General features: G+C 33.6%; 4 protein-coding genes and 1 long non-coding RNA gene across 8 annotated transcripts; 3 read left to right on the top strand and 2 right to left on the bottom strand.

The window, feature by feature from the left end:
* Positions 1,379-6,733, top strand: LOC109360493 (glycerophosphodiester phosphodiesterase GDPDL3-like). The gene is made up of 9 exons (XM_019605437.1): positions 1,379-1,601; positions 2,260-2,553; positions 2,766-2,881; positions 2,967-3,468; positions 4,480-4,518; positions 4,652-4,939; positions 5,155-5,300; positions 5,672-6,155; positions 6,242-6,733. The coding sequence occupies exons 1-9, from the start codon at positions 1,493-1,495 to the stop codon at positions 6,544-6,546; spliced, it is 2,283 nt and encodes a 760-aa protein (XP_019460982.1). The 5' UTR covers positions 1,379-1,492; the 3' UTR covers positions 6,547-6,733.
* Positions 8,482-9,549, top strand: LOC109360495. The gene is made up of 2 exons (XR_002109175.1): positions 8,482-8,607; positions 9,400-9,549. It is a non-coding gene; the product is annotated as an uncharacterized LOC109360495 (long non-coding RNA).
* LOC109360494 (pirin-like protein) lies at positions 9,968-12,078 on the bottom strand. Its single transcript, XM_019605438.1, has 6 exons — positions 11,924-12,078; positions 11,768-11,817; positions 11,634-11,672; positions 11,504-11,532; positions 11,248-11,414; positions 9,968-10,595 (listed from the first exon to the last, which is right to left on the bottom strand). Exons 1-6 carry the CDS (start codon positions 12,040-12,042, stop codon positions 10,112-10,114), a joined length of 888 nt encoding a protein of 295 aa, XP_019460983.1. The 5' UTR covers positions 12,043-12,078; the 3' UTR covers positions 9,968-10,111.
* LOC109361191 (pirin-like protein) lies at positions 12,347-14,457 on the top strand. The gene is made up of 6 exons (XM_019606556.1): positions 12,347-12,501; positions 12,608-12,657; positions 12,753-12,791; positions 12,893-12,921; positions 13,011-13,177; positions 13,830-14,457. The coding sequence occupies exons 1-6, from the start codon at positions 12,383-12,385 to the stop codon at positions 14,311-14,313; spliced, it is 888 nt and encodes a 295-aa protein (XP_019462101.1). The 5' UTR covers positions 12,347-12,382; the 3' UTR covers positions 14,314-14,457.
* On the bottom strand, positions 14,664-17,340 carry LOC109361192 (tubulin-folding cofactor A). 4 transcript variants are annotated; one of them, XR_002109273.1, is made up of 5 exons: positions 17,216-17,340; positions 16,775-16,933; positions 15,818-15,904; positions 14,844-15,025; positions 14,664-14,802 (listed from the first exon to the last, which is right to left on the bottom strand). XR_002109273.1 is itself a non-coding variant. In XM_019606559.1 (4 exons), the coding sequence occupies exons 2-4, from the start codon at positions 16,925-16,927 to the stop codon at positions 14,924-14,926; spliced, it is 342 nt and encodes a 113-aa protein (XP_019462104.1). In that variant the 5' UTR covers positions 16,928-16,933; positions 17,216-17,340; the 3' UTR covers positions 14,664-14,923. The 4 variants fall into 4 exon arrangements, 3 of the variants coding, with proteins under 3 accessions (XP_019462104.1, XP_019462103.1, XP_019462102.1); XM_019606559.1 differs by having other exon boundaries at positions 14,664-15,025; XM_019606558.1 differs by having other exon boundaries at positions 14,695-15,025; positions 17,224-17,261.

Genomic DNA, 17,828 nt, shown 5'->3' with positions numbered 1-17,828 from the left:
GTTGGTCGTTTAAAAAAATATAAAAAACATAAAACTCTAACTAATTACCTCCAACCTTAATGTTTAATCTCTTTTTGTTACGAACTTAATATTCAGTGGTTAAAACACGATCAAAATACGCGTAAGAGTCTATAGAAATTAATATTTTCACAAAAAAAGAAAGAAAATTTGGTGATGATAACAAATTCTGCACATAAAAGGAAAGTATGTATCAAGTTTGGTGGTAATCCCAAACCCAACTCATCAAATTTGGACAATATCGTAAAATCCATTCACAAAAAAGAAAATCATTTCATACTTACTTGTTTCACCTCAAACACAAATTAATTAAATTCCTGCTCATCAGTTTTTATAAGTTATTTTCTTAGAAATATTATTTATATTTATGTGTTCTTTTCTAATTTAAGGTAACATTATTTTTTTTTATCAATTATGGCCTATGTTTATGTAAATAGAGAATTCAAGTACATTTTTGAGGAGAAAAACAGAAGCAATTATTTTATCCTCTCCTCCATATAAAATGAGCACTTATATGATGATAAACAAACAAATAACTAAAAATAGAAGAACAATACTAGAAATTTACCTATTTCTAAGAATATTCTAGTTTTATATTATGGTGGATATAACTCTTTTTATTAGTTCTTTTATCATGTGACATTGCTATCATAGTGTAGTTGTGTCTTAGTGTTTCTGAAATTTGGATTTTCTAACATTTTTATTTATATTGAAATATTTTTTCTTTATTTTCATTTGAAGTATTTGATAGTTTTGAATAAAAGAATCAGGTTATAAAGCCACCCATAAAATGATTATAAATTAGAATTTGGTGGTTTCAATCAAGAATCACAATTTGGGACGGTGGAGGCCCCACATAGGAACATGGTCCATTTAGATGACATCACATTGAAAACCAATTACGAATCGCCACGTCCGTTATTGTCAGAGGATGACAACCATGTTGTGGACCCCACTTTCACAAATACTCCAGCTTGTCACTCTCACACACAAATCATTATCACCTAATAATAATCATTTCTTTTATTTATAAATTATAAACTTACTTCTAATTTTACTTTTTTGGAATAAAATTACTTTATGTCTTTCTTAAATAATAGTTACATGATAAAAAATCTTTTAACGGGTTGCTAAATATGCCCTCATAACCAACGCGCCTTGGTTCAAGTAGTACATGTTTGATTAATCTTAAACAAGAATCCAGGTTCGAGTCTGGTGAATGGAAAAAATGCTCGAGTTCGAGTCTATTGGTTGGAGGAGATAATTTATTTACGCCTACCATACTTTACTCTCATATAATTAACATATAGTGTATATAAAGAAAGAAAGTAAAGTTACATTTAAAGGGTTCTGGTGCTGAGTTATTAAAAGCTCATAAGCATTAATCTCTTTCTCTAACTATTTTCCATTTTTATTCTATAAAGTCTACAACTACATTGTGTTGTGTTGTCTTCAATCTGCTAAGGTTGCCGGAATGTGGAACTCACGCGCTCTTCATCATCTTCTTCTTCACTCTTTCTTCCTTATAGCTTCTGTTTCAGCTCAGAGATCTAACATCACCAGCGCTTGGAAAACACTCTCTGGTATGCATATATGCATGGCTTATTAATGTACTACAAATCTTTTCAATTTTACCATTATCTTCTTCTTTTCACTTACTTGTACCTTCAAAACTAAAACTGATGTGTAATTAGTTACCAACTGTTGAGGATCTATCCCTGCATGTAACATTTGATTGGTCAATGAAATAGTGCTAAAAAAATGATTTTTGATGTTGCTCGAGTTGAATAAAGATGAAATGAAGTAATGGGTTGTTTAGGTAATAATGGAATAGTGAAATGAAGTGTTTGCTAATTTAAGTATTTTGGCTCTATTGACACTTTCATCTGATAATCTAAGATGAAGTGATTGAATTGGAATATGTTTAGTAAAATTAATAGATCAGCTAATTGTATAATTGATGCATGCTTTAAGATCACTGTAAAAGGATATTTTCATGTGTGTGTCTCTCTTGATGTATATATATACCTCATATTTTAAGGCTGAAAACCCTTCAAACTGACAAAGGTTGGAAATAGGGAGAGGAAGAGGGGAAGGAGATAAATCGTTAGAATCCGGGGTAGAAGATTTAAGAATACCATTTTGCATGTATTTGAACGGGTTATGTCTTTCTCCTCCTTTTAAGGAGGAACTTCAACTCTACTGGATATCTTGAAATTGATTGTCATAATTGCTTTGCAGGAAGTCCACCATTGGTCATAGCACGTGGTGGTTTTTCGGGTATATTTCCCGATTCGAGTAAGGATGCCTATAGTTTTGCAATCTTAACAAGTGTACCAGAAGTCACTCTATGGTGTGATGTGCAGTTAACAAAAGATGGAGCTGGGATTTGCCTTCCAAATATCAAGCTTGAAAATGCTACTGACATTTCAGCCATTTTCCAAAACAAAAGTACAAATTACCTAGTTAATGGTATACCTACCAGTGGCTATTTTTCTGTGGATTACACCCTCAAGGATCTATCCAGTGTTGCCTGTAAGTTTAAAGCATGTAGTGTTTTTGCTGTATATTTTCAGTATTTGATGGATTTGCTGATTCTTTTTCTACTATATATTTGTTCGATGGTTTAAGGTTTAGTATCTCATGCATGACCTTTGTTAAACTACTCTCCCTCTCTGTCTGCTTGCATATTAAGCTTTGAAGTTATTTCTTTATATAGTTGCTGAGAATTTCTTGTTACTGGACAGTGACTCAGGGAGTATTTTCTCGAAGTGAAGTGTTTGATGGCATGCTATTTGCAATTCTTACCGTTGATGATTTAGTTAAAGAATTAGCCCCACCAGGCTTGTGGTTGAATGTTCAGGTAAATGGAAGACATAATCTATTCTCCTCATCCAATCATCTTGTTTGTTTTTAAAACTAACAGTTACTTTTCTGGTATTCTGCAGCATGATGCATTCTACTCACAACACAATTTGAGTATGAGAAATTTTGTACTTTCAGTTTCTAGAAGAGTTATTGTCAGTCATATCTCATCACCAGAAATTGGTTTTCTGAGAAGTATAACAGCGCGCTTCAACCCAAAAACAACGAAGCTGGTCTTCAGGTTTCTGGGACAGGATGACAAAGAACCATCAACCAATCAGACTTATGGTTCACTCTTAAAAAATCTTACATTTATCAAGACTTTTGCTTCTGGAATTATTGTTCCCAAGGGATACATATGGCCTGTAGATGCTAGCCTTTATCTACAACAACATACATCTTTGGTCTCAGATGCACATAAAGTGGGGCTGGAAGTATTTGCATCTGACTTTGCGAATGATGTTTCATTCAGCTTTAATTACAGTTATGATCCTCTTGCCGAGTATCTCCAATTCATTGACAATGGTGATTTCTCTGTTGACGGTGTGCTATCCGACTTCCCCATAACTCCATCTGAAGCTGTTGGTATGCTTTCTATATAACTTGTTTCTCCATTTTTTCAGAAAAGCCTGCCACATATAGAACATGCTTGATTTGATTTTAAAAAAAACTTGTTCACTGGCAGTATGTTTGGATAGAGGAGTTTATAGGGACAGAGATGATGCACCCTTTAAATGAACTTTTCCTAGTATCTTCCTGACATTTTGGTCAAAGCATTTTAGTGATTCACCTTAAATTTTTCTCTTATATTTGCATGCATTTTAAATTTTAGCAGCCACGGGCGGTGCTGGTAAAATTTAAGCATGCGTCAAATCCCAATTTTTTGTATTGTGAGTTCGATTTAATGTCGTTAAAGCTAGGATTTGTAGTGTGAATTGACGAGCCAAATGACACAGTAAGCCTTTCTATTTTTAACTTGCACTCTTTGTAAATACATACTTGCACTTCGCATGAGTGTGCCACTAAGATAGTTATAAGCAATCCTTGGTCAAAGAGGACACTCGGGGAATTAAGCATGAATGTGCCACTAAGATAACTATAAACAATCCTTGGTCAAAGAAAGGACACTAGTGGAATTTGATCGTGTAGGATTTCATGTCCTAGTACTGGTGCTGCTAGCATATATACAAGGTTACTGAAATCTATTAGACAATCAAGGAATCACCTACCAGTGTTCATGCTTCCAACTTTTGAACTAAATTCAGGTTAGACTAGGTTCCTTTGTTAGGCAGGTTAGGTATCCAGCTATATACTATTAAGCAACCATCTCAAATGATTTCATCACGGTTTTGAATTTCTTCACTGTCATTGTGTTAAAGCAAATAAATATTTCTGTCATTTAGGTATTGCTCACTTATTAGCTTTCCAAAGTGGAATTTTTTTTTTCTCACTTTTAAAATACTTGTACATCTTATAAAGATAAGTATGTGTCTGACATTAGTTGCTAAAGCATTCCACTTACCTTAATGCTTGTCTGTACTATTATTTTTTCCTTTACTTTTCAAATAGATGTTGAACTATCTTCTTATGATGCAGATTGCTTTGCTCACCTAGGGCCAAATGCCAAGAAAATAGGTATACCACATCTTTGTTATGATTTTTGAATGTGTTCTCATTGTATTCTTTAGTACTTTATTAGTTGCTTTGTTGCGTGATTTCGATGGCACATCATGGTTAACATGTTTATCTCACTTTGCTAATGTTTCAGACAACACTTTGATTATCTCAAAATATGGTGCAAGTGGAGATTTTCCCGCTTGTACCGACGTAGCATATAAACAGGCCATATTAGATGGTGTGGATGTTCTTGACTGTCCTGTTCAAGTTTCGAAGGATGGAATTCCTTTTTGCTCAAGCTCCATCGATCTTATAGATAGTACAACAGTTGCTCAGTCAAGCTTCAGCACACTTGCCGCAACTATCCCTGAAATCAAACCTACTGGCAGTGGCATATTTTCATTCAGCTTGACGTGGGATAATATTAAATCCTTGACCCGTAAGTGAAAGACGATTTTGCAGTTAGTTATTCCTACTTTCTAATATTCTTTATCATTTCCTATTGCAATGTGGTAATCCAAACTTGTCGACGCGTCATCGACCAATACTTCAATTAAGCCAAGATTTTTGTAGAATGAAAGAGGGATATACACATGAAAATGAAGTGTATTTAAAAAACTGACAGCTTCTTTTCTGTTCTCTGTTTTCCTGCAGCATCAATATTGAACCCTTTTGGTACAAAATACAAATTGTTCAGGAATCCAAAATATAAGAGTGTTGGATCACTTTTAACATTGTCTGAATTCTTATCATTGACAAAAAATCAGACTTCTCTATCTGGTATTGTTATCATTATTGAGGTACGTTCGTGCATGCCTTGTTGCTTAAAAAAACCTGAATAACTATTATCCGTTTCTCTTACCAACTAACCGTGTCCGCTTCACATATATTTGGTTGCTATGTGTTCATTCTATAGTTTTGTTTTGTGCAACTACGTCAAAGATTTTTTTATATGTAAATGTAATATTTTGTTTGCACTATTTGAGGTTCTAATTGTACTTTGGCCAATTCTTTCAAACCGAGGAACAAATGATTTACTGCCGAAAACCAAAAATCATATTCCTGCAACTTTCACATTGAAACCTTTTCCAGGCTCTGTATGACTGAGTTATTTCTTGTTTTCTTTCATTTTCTATTGATTAACATTATATTGTGTTCTTCTCTTTATCAGAATGCAGCCTATCTTGCAGACAAGCAAGGATTAGGTGTGACCGATTCAGTCATTGACGCTTTGAGCAAAGCAGGTTATGATAAACCAGGGGCCCAAAAAGTTTTTATTCAATCTACTAATAGCTCTGTTCTAAACAAATTTAAGGAGAAAACCAATTATGAGCGTGTGTACAAGATTGACGAGACTGTTGGTGATGCTGCGACTAAAGCTGTTGATGATATAAAACGCTTTGCTAGTTCTGTGGTTGTCAACAAGAACTCTGTATTTCCTCGTAACACTGGCTTCATCATCGGATCTACAAATACCGTGTCAAAACTAAAATCTTCCAATCTCTCAGTTTTTGTTGAAACTTTCAGCAATGAGTATCTATCTCAGGCGTGGGATTTCTTCTCAGATGCAACCGTGGAGATTAATTCGTTTATTCAGGGATCAGATATTGATGGCATAATCACAGACTTTCCAAAAACTGCTAATAGATACCGAAGTAAGTGGCAGGAAATTGTACTCTACCATGAAGTCTTTTTCCTTTGAATAATACTCATGTAATAATTCTTTGCAATTGTACTGCAGCAAACAAATGCTTAAACTTAGGTAAGAATACACCTCCTTACATGCAAGCTGTTCAACCAGGTGCTCTTTATGGACTCATCACCGATAATTTCTTACCTCCAGCTGTGGCTCCACTCCCACCTCTGTCAGATTCCGAGGTGGTAGAGGCACCTCTGCCTCCTGTTTCCAAGATAACACCGGCTTTTAGCCCTGATTCGGGAACCAAGCCAGGAACACAACCAAAGGGAAATGCACAGCCCAAGGTCATCGGCTGCTTCTTCTTGTCCAGTCTTGCTGTGCTTGTAACTTGTCTTTTTCTGGTTTGAGTATCAGCCAAATGTGCTTTTGCTGGTTTTAGTTCTCTATTTTTCACATCTCCTTCTTGGATTTTACTTATTATTAGGACCAAATTCTCTCCCTTATTTGTTATCTATATGTATGTCCATTCTTCCTTGGTTTAATCCTGTGAACACCAAATCCTGAACTAGTACATATTCATGAATTCTTTTCAGATGGAAATGTTAGAATTACCGACAATTTATGGGTCACAAATATAATTCTATAATTGTTGATTGTTTCAATGTCACTAATTAATCTTCCAATTTCTAATCACGTTCTCTTCCCCATAAGGCATAAGCACATGTTATCATTAGTTAAATTTAAGAGTACTTATGAAATAAAATTCTATTAAGATATTATATTAGAATTAAATTAGTATAATAAAACATGATTTAGGTAGAAAGTACTTGCGTGCCGCAACGTGTACACCGTGTTTGTTTTTCGTTTTCATCACCAATTTATTCAACATGTTTTTCTTCATTTTGTTATTCTACTTAACCTTCATCCTTTATTGGGATTTTCCTAATCAGTGGTCTAAATTCAAATTGTGGTTTTACTAGTTGTTGCAATATTATTCATAGAATAAGCATTTTTCAACTCTTTCATTTCATGACCAAAGATGTGACACATATATTTCAATATCCTTATAAGGAATTTGTTTTATTAAGAAACGTAAAATCCTTAAACATAAATTAGCATAGGATGGTATAGAATTTGTTTGGTTCAGATTTTTTCTTTGCAGAAAATGTGATAATTAGAGGGAGAGGGGAATTGTTTTGAGTTAATTTGATATGCGTGAAATAATGTTTAAACCTTCACAACCTTAAATCTATTTCATATTCTAATTGATTATAACAACAATTAATTATATAATCATAAATGGATAAGCAAAATTCACTTGTCATTCCAACTCATCATTTTATGTCTTTTTTGAACAAAATAATGATGTCATGTATAACAAATTTGATAAAATAAGGGGAGCATATATTATATCTTAAAAATTGTATTACTTCATGGTTGAAAAATTTAATTATTAAGTTTTTAACTTAATTATAGTTTTGTTCATCAATAGCAAATATGATACCTAATACAAGTCAATATGTTGATTAATTAGCCTATTGCAAAAAGCTGGCGATGTGAAATGATGCAATGCCATTTGCTACGACTAAAGTCTATCATGGGTTAGTTTAAGTGATACATGTTTTCCTTTTAAGCAAAATAGTGAATTTGAATTATAAATGAAAAAATACTCGTTGAGAGAATTAGCCCCACATACTTATAAATATTTAGACATGATTGTCTCTCATACGAGATAAAGTGTGAAACAAAAAAACTGAATTCCACCTATTGACCAAAGATGTTCTGTTTTATTAATGAACTTTAACGTGGAATATAAAAAAACCAATATATCAAATATGAGACGTCATGTAATGGTGGAGATTACGAATTTATGATGTCATTATAGGGCCACACATCATGAATGCGTTATGGTGACGTTCATCTTCAGCTTATTTGGCAGTCAACACCTTCCTACGTATATATATATATACATATATATATATATATATATATATATATATATATAGTAAATTTCATATTAAATCACATGGTCCACTCTCTATTCAGTGAGACCCATATGAAGTTATGAACTCCAGTACTCCACTCTATAATAAAGTGTGTTGAAATAGTGTTAAATATAGTATGATACCAGCATTTCTCATCGGAGTTATTGAATGAAGTCCTTATTTGTTTGGAGGGTATAAAGAGCTACTATGGAGTCGGTATCTTAATCCTTAAGATGTGTCTTACCCTATTTTAGTAGGGTTGTGCCTGTGCATCTGCAATTATATTGTTTAAACTAAGAAATCATTATGGTCATGTATGATAGGGTATTTAATATTGGAGATTTCCTTTTCTATGCAAAAAAGTAATTGTTAATTTTCTTGACCTGATTCGGACAGGAAAATGTGCTGGCTGAGTCTAGGATGATGATTCCTGATTGTCACAAGCGTCTGGAGGCCTCTTTGGCAGACTTAAAAGGAATACTGGTACTGTATATAAATATATTGTTTTTTGTGATTATAGCATCTCAGTTTTTTGCTGTTTCTCATGCCATCAGCATTTTTAACCTCACTATAGCATTTGATGCTTTGGCTATAACATAGAATCACTTAGCTAACTCCAATATTCTTAATTTGTCCAACGGATTATGGTACCTATTAATGATCTTGTGTATTGTAAGCAAGAGATTTGGATAGGATCATAGGAATATGGTTAGTCACTGATCCTGACCCTGTTAATTCAAGAGCTGGGGTAAGACTCGGTGTCTTACAGTATTACTCTGCTCTGGGATGATGTGGCAGTCTTTTGCCGGTCCATGCTACATTTTCTCACCTTCATTCCTTCCTCTTCCTTTATTTCACTTACCCTTCTTCATCTACTTATAATCTTAGTATGAAAATAAAATAGTCATTTTACTGGTTGAGGATTGAGGCATTGATTGTATCAAGGGTATAACAGTAGAAATTTGATAACTAAAGTTCTTTTTCCAAAAGAAAAAATGAAAAAGGAAAAAGCTGACAACTACAGAGGCATCTATATTCTTCTGTAATATGAAATGTTTGCATTTGATATTATGTTTTGCAAAAAAATATTCCCATGCTTATGAGTCAGTTAGTACATTTTGAAGCAGAGTCTCCAAAATAAACCAATCAATTTTCAGTGCTTCATAGCCGTACCCCTTTATTGAGTTATTTCCCCTGATTTAAAAAGGCGGAATAGCAAACTTAGTTGTCAGCATTTGCTTGAAATTGAATCTGGAATGCTTTTAACGCTTTCAGGCTGAGCTGGAGGAGTCCGGTGAGAAGGAAGGCCCCGAAATTGATGAAGCTCGAAGCACCATTGCAGAAGTTGAAAAGGTAATTGAAACAAGTGAAGCTTAGGAGGGTAGTTTATCATCAATGCTTTCGATGGTGGATATCCGGCCTGTATTGTAGTTACCTGGTCACAAACATCTTGATACATCCTTCTTGTTGCATGCCCCTGTACCTCTCACTAGAAAACAAGTTTTAATGCTGTGATTGATCATGAGACTTCTATTGTATGATTTAATCTTGCCTTCTTATATGCTTTTGTGGAACTTAAGATGAATGAATATGCTGCCATTTAACTTTTCTAAACCTGACACTATTGTATCATTTTATGTATGGGTATAACGGGTTGGATTGATTCGGGTTTGGAGGAAGTTAAGCACCTGAACTGATCAAAATTGTCTGGGTTGATTAGGGTTTAGTTGTATTTAGGTATAAAAACCAAACCAATCAACCCACACAATTTTGGAATGACTATAATATTAATCCTACTACCAGTGGACCTAAATGTATGCTAAAAATGATAACGGCCGAGTAAAAAATGAATGGAAATTATTCTATGATTCATATTCCATGTTACATTACAAGGAATTGGAACATCCTTCATCACATTTAAAATAATATCCAAATCAACCAACCAATGTGAGATTAAATAAAGTCAAATAGGATAAGACTAACTCCACTATTCAGAATTCCAATGTCTGGCCTTCTCAAATCCATTAGCATAGTTATCAAAATCATCAATTGTTTGGTCAATCTCTTCTTGAGTATTCATGACAAAGGGTCCAAATTGGACCACAGGTTCACCAAGTGGTTCACCTCCAACAAGAATGAACCTAAGTTGCTTAGAGGATTTGTTCCATGCCTCTAAGCCATCACCAGAACCAAGAAGAAGAATATGATGAGAGCTTGCAGGGTGAGATTTTTGGTTGCCAAAGACACCCTCTCCTTCCAAGACATAAACAAAAGCATTCCAAGATTTTGGTATAGGTTGTTGTAAGTGTGCTCCTGGTTTAAGAGAGAAGTCCAAGTACATGGTTGGTGTCCTTGTGTAGATTGGAGACTTTATCCCAAGAGCTTCCCCTGCTATTACTCTAACCTTTATACCATCTTTCATACCTTCTCCTATGTCTTTACTCAACATTTCTTGATACTTTGGTTCAACCCTGACATAAAATTACAATCACATGTTATTTTTGTTACACAAGTACAATGACAGATTAAAACCAAAAGTTTAGCTTCCTAATAAGAAACTGTTATATTTTTAAAATTATATTTATAACAAGGGCATCTTAAAGTTAGTCTTATTATTATATTTTTGGGACATAGTTAAAGTCTATTACTCTATTTATATAAAAGGGGTAGCCCAAAACCAGTCAAATTATGAAGCTAGCAGCTGCAACATGTTGTTGCCCTTGTTATTGAAGCTTCTATCAACACCAGGGAATATATGCACACTGTTTATGGTGGCCATGTATGTTCCTTGAAGCACACTTGCATCATTAGTGCTCCATTCAAATGCACTTATAGGAAATGGTCCATCATGGGAATCATGAGATAAAGTCACGTGTGAAAGTGAGGAAGGCATGTATCTTAATTCAATAAGTTTTGAATAATTTTTACTTTTTTTAAAGGTTGAAATTCCTTTTTGTCTCATTATTTTTCTATCTTAACTTGTGAGCATAATGATGATCTTCAGTGACGCATTATGATTGGCACTTAGAATGAACACCTTTAAATTGAAAGTATGAATAAAGATGAATTAATTAGGTAAGTTAATTATATTTTTGTATAGATAGAAAGGTATTGTGGACATACATCTTATGTTGGGAAGCAAGGTTGATCCATAACTGCAAACCCTTTTGAGTTCCTTGAGAAGCTGACATTTCTGAGTGCACTATTCCTCTCCCTGCAGTCATCCACTGTATGTCACCACCTTCTATTCTTCCCTTGTGTCCTTCAAAGTCTTCATGTCTTATAGCTCCCTGGAATATTATATAAATGTATCTTAAATCTTTGCTAATAGTTTTATACAATGAGGTGAAAATAGTAAAATAAAATTTGATGTATGTACCTGCAACATGTATGTGACAGTTTCAAAGCCTGTTAATAGAAAACAGCACAATGAAGGAAATCCAGCACAATAGAGCATATATGTTTATGGAGAAGAAACACAAATCAACAAAAAAGTGAAATTGGCAAACCTCTATGTGGATGATCAGGAAATCCAGCTGGAGCAGTCACTGCAATATTTCACAACACATTTTCAGAATAAAGAATGAGATATTGACCCTATTATTTATTTATTTATGTTCTTTCAAAATACAAATATAAGAACCTGAAAATTCATCCAATACAAGGAAAGGATCAAAGTACTTGAGCTCAAATCTGGAAGAAAATAAACCACATATCACTCACATAATCAAAGTACTTGAATTAGATCTAAAATGTTTTGAAACTTCCAAATATATAAAGATAGAAACATGGTTATTACCTTCCTATGCTTCTTCTAACAACTGCTCCAACACCTTCATGTTGAGGTTTGGCGAAGAACTTTGTAGCTACAAGACGAGGTTGTTTAACATTAGTAATGCAAATATGTTGTTGTTGCATTTTGTGAAACAGTACTAGTCTTAACAATATTAATATATGGATTCACGTAAATTAAATGTGAGTGAGTAGCTATATATAGGAAGAGATATATATATATATATATATATATATATATATATATATATATATATATATATATATATATATATATATATATATATATATATATATATATATATATATATATATATATATATATATATATATATATATATATATATATATATATATATATATATATATATATATATATATCTCTTCCTATATATAGCTACTCACTCACATTTAATTTACGTGAATCCATATATTAATATTGTTAAGACTAGTACTGTTTCACAAAATGCAACAACAACATATTTGCATTACTAATGTTAAACAACCTCGTCTTGTAGCTACAAAGTTCTTCGCCAAACCTCAACATGAAGGTGTTGGAGCAGTTGTTAGAAGAAGCATAGGAAGGTAATAACCATGTTTCTATCTTTATATATTTGGAAGTTTCAAAACATTTTAGATCTAATTCAAGTACTTTGATTATGTGAGTGATATGTGGTTTATTTTCTTCCAGATTTGAGCTCAAGTACTTTGATCCTTTCCTTGTATTGGATGAATTTTCAGGTTCTTATATTTGTATTTTGAAAGAACATAAATAAATAAATAATAGGGTCAATATCTCATTCTTTATTCTGAAAATGTGTTGTGAAATATTGCAGTGACTGCTCCAGCTGGATTTCCTGATCATCCACATAGAGGTTTGCCAATTTCACTTTTTTGTTGATTTGTGTTTCTTCTCCATAAACATATATGCTCTATTGTGCTGGATTTCCTTCATTGTGCTGTTTTCTATTAACAGGCTTTGAAACTGTCACATACATGTTGCAGGTACATACATCAAATTTTATTTTACTATTTTCACCTCATTGTATAAAACTATTAGCAAAGATTTAAGATACATTTATATAATATTCCAGGGAGCTATAAGACATGAAGACTTTGAAGGACACAAGGGAAGAATAGAAGGTGGTGACATACAGTGGATGACTGCAGGGAGAGGAATAGTGCACTCAGAAATGTCAGCTTCTCAAGGAACTCAAAAGGGTTTGCAGTTATGGATCAACCTTGCTTCCCAACATAAGATGTATGTCCACAATACCTTTCTATCTATACAAAAATATAATTAACTTACCTAATTAATTCATCTTTATTCATACTTTCAATTTAAAGGTGTTCATTCTAAGTGCCAATCATAATGCGTCACTGAAGATCATCATTATGCTCACAAGTTAAGATAGAAAAATAATGAGACAAAAAGGAATTTCAACCTTTAAAAAAAGTAAAAATTATTCAAAACTTATTGAATTAAGATACATGCCTTCCTCACTTTCACACGTGACTTTATCTCATGATTCCCATGATGGACCATTTCCTATAAGTGCATTTGAATGGAGCACTAATGATGCAAGTGTGCTTCAAGGAACATACATGGCCACCATAAACAGTGTGCATATATTCCCTGGTGTTGATAGAAGCTTCAATAACAAGGGCAACAACATGTTGCAGCTGCTAGCTTCATAATTTGACTGGTTTTGGGCTACCCCTTTTATATAAATAGAGTAATAGACTTTAACTATGTCCCAAAAATATAATAATAAGACTAACTTTAAGATGCCCTTGTTATAAATATAATTTTAAAAATATAACAGTTTCTTATTAGGAAGCTAAACTTTTGGTTTTAATCTGTCATTGTACTTGTGTAACAAAAATAACATGTGATTGTAATTTTATGTCAGGGTTGAACCAAAGTATCAAGAAATGTTGAGTAAAGACATAGGAGAAGGTATGAAAGATGGTATAAAGGTTAGAGTAATAGCAGGGGAAGCTCTTGGGATAAAGTCTCCAATCTACACAAGGACACCAACCATGTACTTGGACTTCTCTCTTAAACCAGGAGCACACTTACAACAACCTATACCAAAATCTTGGAATGCTTTTGTTTATGTCTTGGAAGGAGAGGGTGTCTTTGGCAACCAAAAATCTCACCCTGCAAGCTCTCATCATATTCTTCTTCTTGGTTCTGGTGATGGCTTAGAGGCATGGAACAAATCCTCTAAGCAACTTAGGTTCATTCTTGTTGGAGGTGAACCACTTGGTGAACCTGTGGTCCAATTTGGACCCTTTGTCATGAATACTCAAGAAGAGATTGACCAAACAATTGATGATTTTGATAACTATGCTAATGGATTTGAGAAGGCCAGACATTGGAATTCTGAATAGTGGAGTTAGTCTTATCCTATTTGACTTTATTTAATCTCACATTGGTTGGTTGATTTGGATATTATTTTAAATGTGATGAAGGATGTTCCAATTCCTTGTAATGTAACATGGAATATGAATCATAGAATAATTTCCATTCATTTTTTACTCGGCCGTTATCATTTTTAGCATACATTTAGGTCCACTGGTAGTAGGATTAATATTATAGTCATTCCAAAATTGTGTGGGTTGATTGGTTTGGTTTTTATACCTAAATACAACTAAACCCTAATCAACCCAGACAATTTTGATCAGTTCAGGTGCTTAACTTCCTCCAAACCCGAATCAATCCAACCCGTTATACCCATACATAAAATGATACAATAGTGTCAGGTTTAGAAAAGTTAAATGGCAGCATATTCATTCATCTTAAGTTCCACAAAAGCATATAAGAAGGCAAGATTAAATCATACAATAGAAGTCTCATGATCAATCACAGCATTAAAACTTGTTTTCTAGTGAGAGGTACAGGGGCATGCAACAAGAAGGATGTATCAAGATGTTTGTGACCAGGTAACTACAATACAGGCCGGATATCCACCATCGAAAGCATTGATGATAAACTACCCTCCTAAGCTTCACTTGTTTCAATTACCTTTTCAACTTCTGCAATGGTGCTTCGAGCTTCATCAATTTCGGGGCCTTCCTTCTCACCGGACTCCTCCAGCTCAGCCTGAAAGCGTTAAAAGCATTCCAGATTCAATTTCAAGCAAATGCTGACAACTAAGTTTGCTATTCCGCCTTTTTAAATCAGGGGAAATAACTCAATAAAGGGGTACGGCTATGAAGCACTGAAAATTGATTGGTTTATTTTGGAGACTCTGCTTCAAAATGTACTAACTGACTCATAAGCATGGGAATATTTTTTTGCAAAACATAATATCAAATGCAAACATTTCATATTACAGAAGAATATAGATGCCTCTGTAGTTGTCAGCTTTTTCCTTTTTCATTTTTTCTTTTGGAAAAAGAACTTTAGTTATCAAATTTCTACTGTTATACCCTTGATACAATCAATGCCTCAATCCTCAACCAGTAAAATGACTATTTTATTTTCATACTAAGATTATAAGTAGATGAAGAAGGGTAAGTGAAATAAAGGAAGAGGAAGGAATGAAGGTGAGAAAATGTAGCATGGACCGGCAAAAGACTGCCACATCATCCCAGAGCAGAGTAATACTGTAAGACACCGAGTCTTACCCCAGCTCTTGAATTAACAGGGTCAGGATCAGTGACTAACCATATTCCTATGATCCTATCCAAATCTCTTGCTTACAATACACAAGATCATTAATAGGTACCATAATCCGTTGGACAAATTAAGAATATTGGAGTTAGCTAAGTGATTCTATGTTATAGCCAAAGCATCAAATGCTATAGTGAGGTTAAAAATGCTGATGGCATGAGAAACAGCAAAAAACTGAGATGCTATAATCACAAAAAACAATATATTTATATACAGTACCAGTATTCCTTTTAAGTCTGCCAAAGAGGCCTCCAGACGCTTGTGACAATCAGGAATCATCATCCTAGACTCAGCCAGCACATTTTCCTGTCCGAATCAGGTCAAGAAAATTAACAATTACTTTTTTGCATAGAAAAGGAAATCTCCAATATTAAATACCCTATCATACATGACCATAATGATTTCTTAGTTTAAACAATATAATTGCAGATGCACAGGCACAACCCTACTAAAATAGGGTAAGACACATCTTAAGGATTAAGATACCGACTCCATAGTAGCTCTTTATACCCTCCAAACAAATAAGGACTTCATTCAATAACTCCGATGAGAAATGCTGGTATCATACTATATTTAACACTATTTCAACACACTTTATTATAGAGTGGAGTACTGGAGTTCATAACTTCATATGGGTCTCACTGAATAGAGAGTGGACCATGTGATTTAATATGAAATTTACCCAACAATAAGTGTGCTGAAGAGAGTGTGTTGAGAGCATTACACTACAGACAAGAAGCAGGCATTACACTGGGACCCATTTTCTTTTCCTACACAATACACATGCTAACCATCAAGTAATTCATAGCCTAATGGTTATACTAAATACAATTTTCAGCATCTATTATGAAACCGAGATCCAATAGAAGCTTAATGACTCATCAATAGTGTTGCAATTAGTTCTCTTTGGTTCCACCATGTCTCACATTTTAAGCCTCCGATTACGTTTCACTTAGCTTATAAATATGTCAAACATAGAACAAAACAGGATCATGTGTTCACACCTACCAAACGCTACGCTAATAAGAACATGTTTTGATCCAAGAAACAAGGTCCAAAAGTGATAAATAAACCTCAACATGATGAGACCTAACAAAATCCATAGCCTAGCACCACAAAAATACAAAAAGTTGAAGATTCTTCCATATGAATTAAGAATAATAATAGTTGTAATACCTGCTGCTTAAGGTCATAAGGGTCAGCACCTTTGTTCTTCATGTCAGCAGTTTTAGCAGCTTCTCTATCAACTTCCTTCTCATAAGAATGAAGCTCCTTCATTATCCTTTTGCAAGTACTAGTCTTTATCTTTACATTCCTCAATGTAGCCATTCCACCCTATACACATAAACATAAACATAAACATGTTAAACAATAATTTAAAAACAAAATTTGGTTGCAAATTAAAATTAATAAAAGTTAGCAATGCAAAACACGAAGCTTTCCAGAATTATAGGGTTATTGCAATCGAATTCTAAGAGATCATAACCTTGAGCTGTAATTTTGAAACAAAAAATAATTGAAAAGTAAAACATAAAAAAGTAACATAAGTTCAATGCAATGCTTCGTCGTGAATGAAAAAAATAGGAATATATGAAGAAAGAGAAGGAAATGAATTACAGTTGAACCAGCTGCTTCTGATTGCGGTACCCTAACAGATCTACGAAGAAGAAGAAGAAGAAGAAGAAGAAGAAGAAGAAGATTCAACTAAAACTTTACTTGCCCTCAAAACGCAGCGTTTAGCTTCTTTTATTTTTTTGGACTTCTATCAATTGTTAACGTTGCGGGCATGGCAGGAAGCCCAATAACTTTTTTCCAAAAATAAAATAAAAATTAGAGACACTATTTAGTATTTACTGATTTAGTATTTACGCTAAAGTCAAAAACAAAATTTTATTTTTCCGATATGTTAAAGAATTATTAAAATAATATTGTTTGAATTTTTAGTGTGAAAAGTTATATGGGATTTTTATGTTTAAGTCAGGGAATCTATTTTCCATGATGACTGGAGTACAATTATCTAGAGTTTATGCCTTTATGGAATTAAATTCAATGGCTTTCAAATTGGTGACGTTGCTGATTTCAACATATGCAAGTCATAGGATGAAGATGTAATGACTTTCATTTAAAATTAGTGTTTTAAATTGTGGTTGCAATTGCGATTGTCGTTGTAGTTATTGCAAGTGCGTTGTAAATATTGAGTAAAAAAATATTTTTGGTATAAATGCAGCCC

The sequence above is a fragment of the Lupinus angustifolius genome, chromosome LG11, assembly GCF_001865875.1.
Source record: "Lupinus angustifolius cultivar Tanjil chromosome LG11, LupAngTanjil_v1.0, whole genome shotgun sequence".
In the NCBI taxonomy this organism is placed as follows: domain Eukaryota; kingdom Viridiplantae; phylum Streptophyta; class Magnoliopsida; order Fabales; family Fabaceae; genus Lupinus; species Lupinus angustifolius.
The sequence above is the reverse complement of the archived record's forward strand: the minus strand, read 5'-3'. Positions and strand labels throughout refer to the sequence as shown.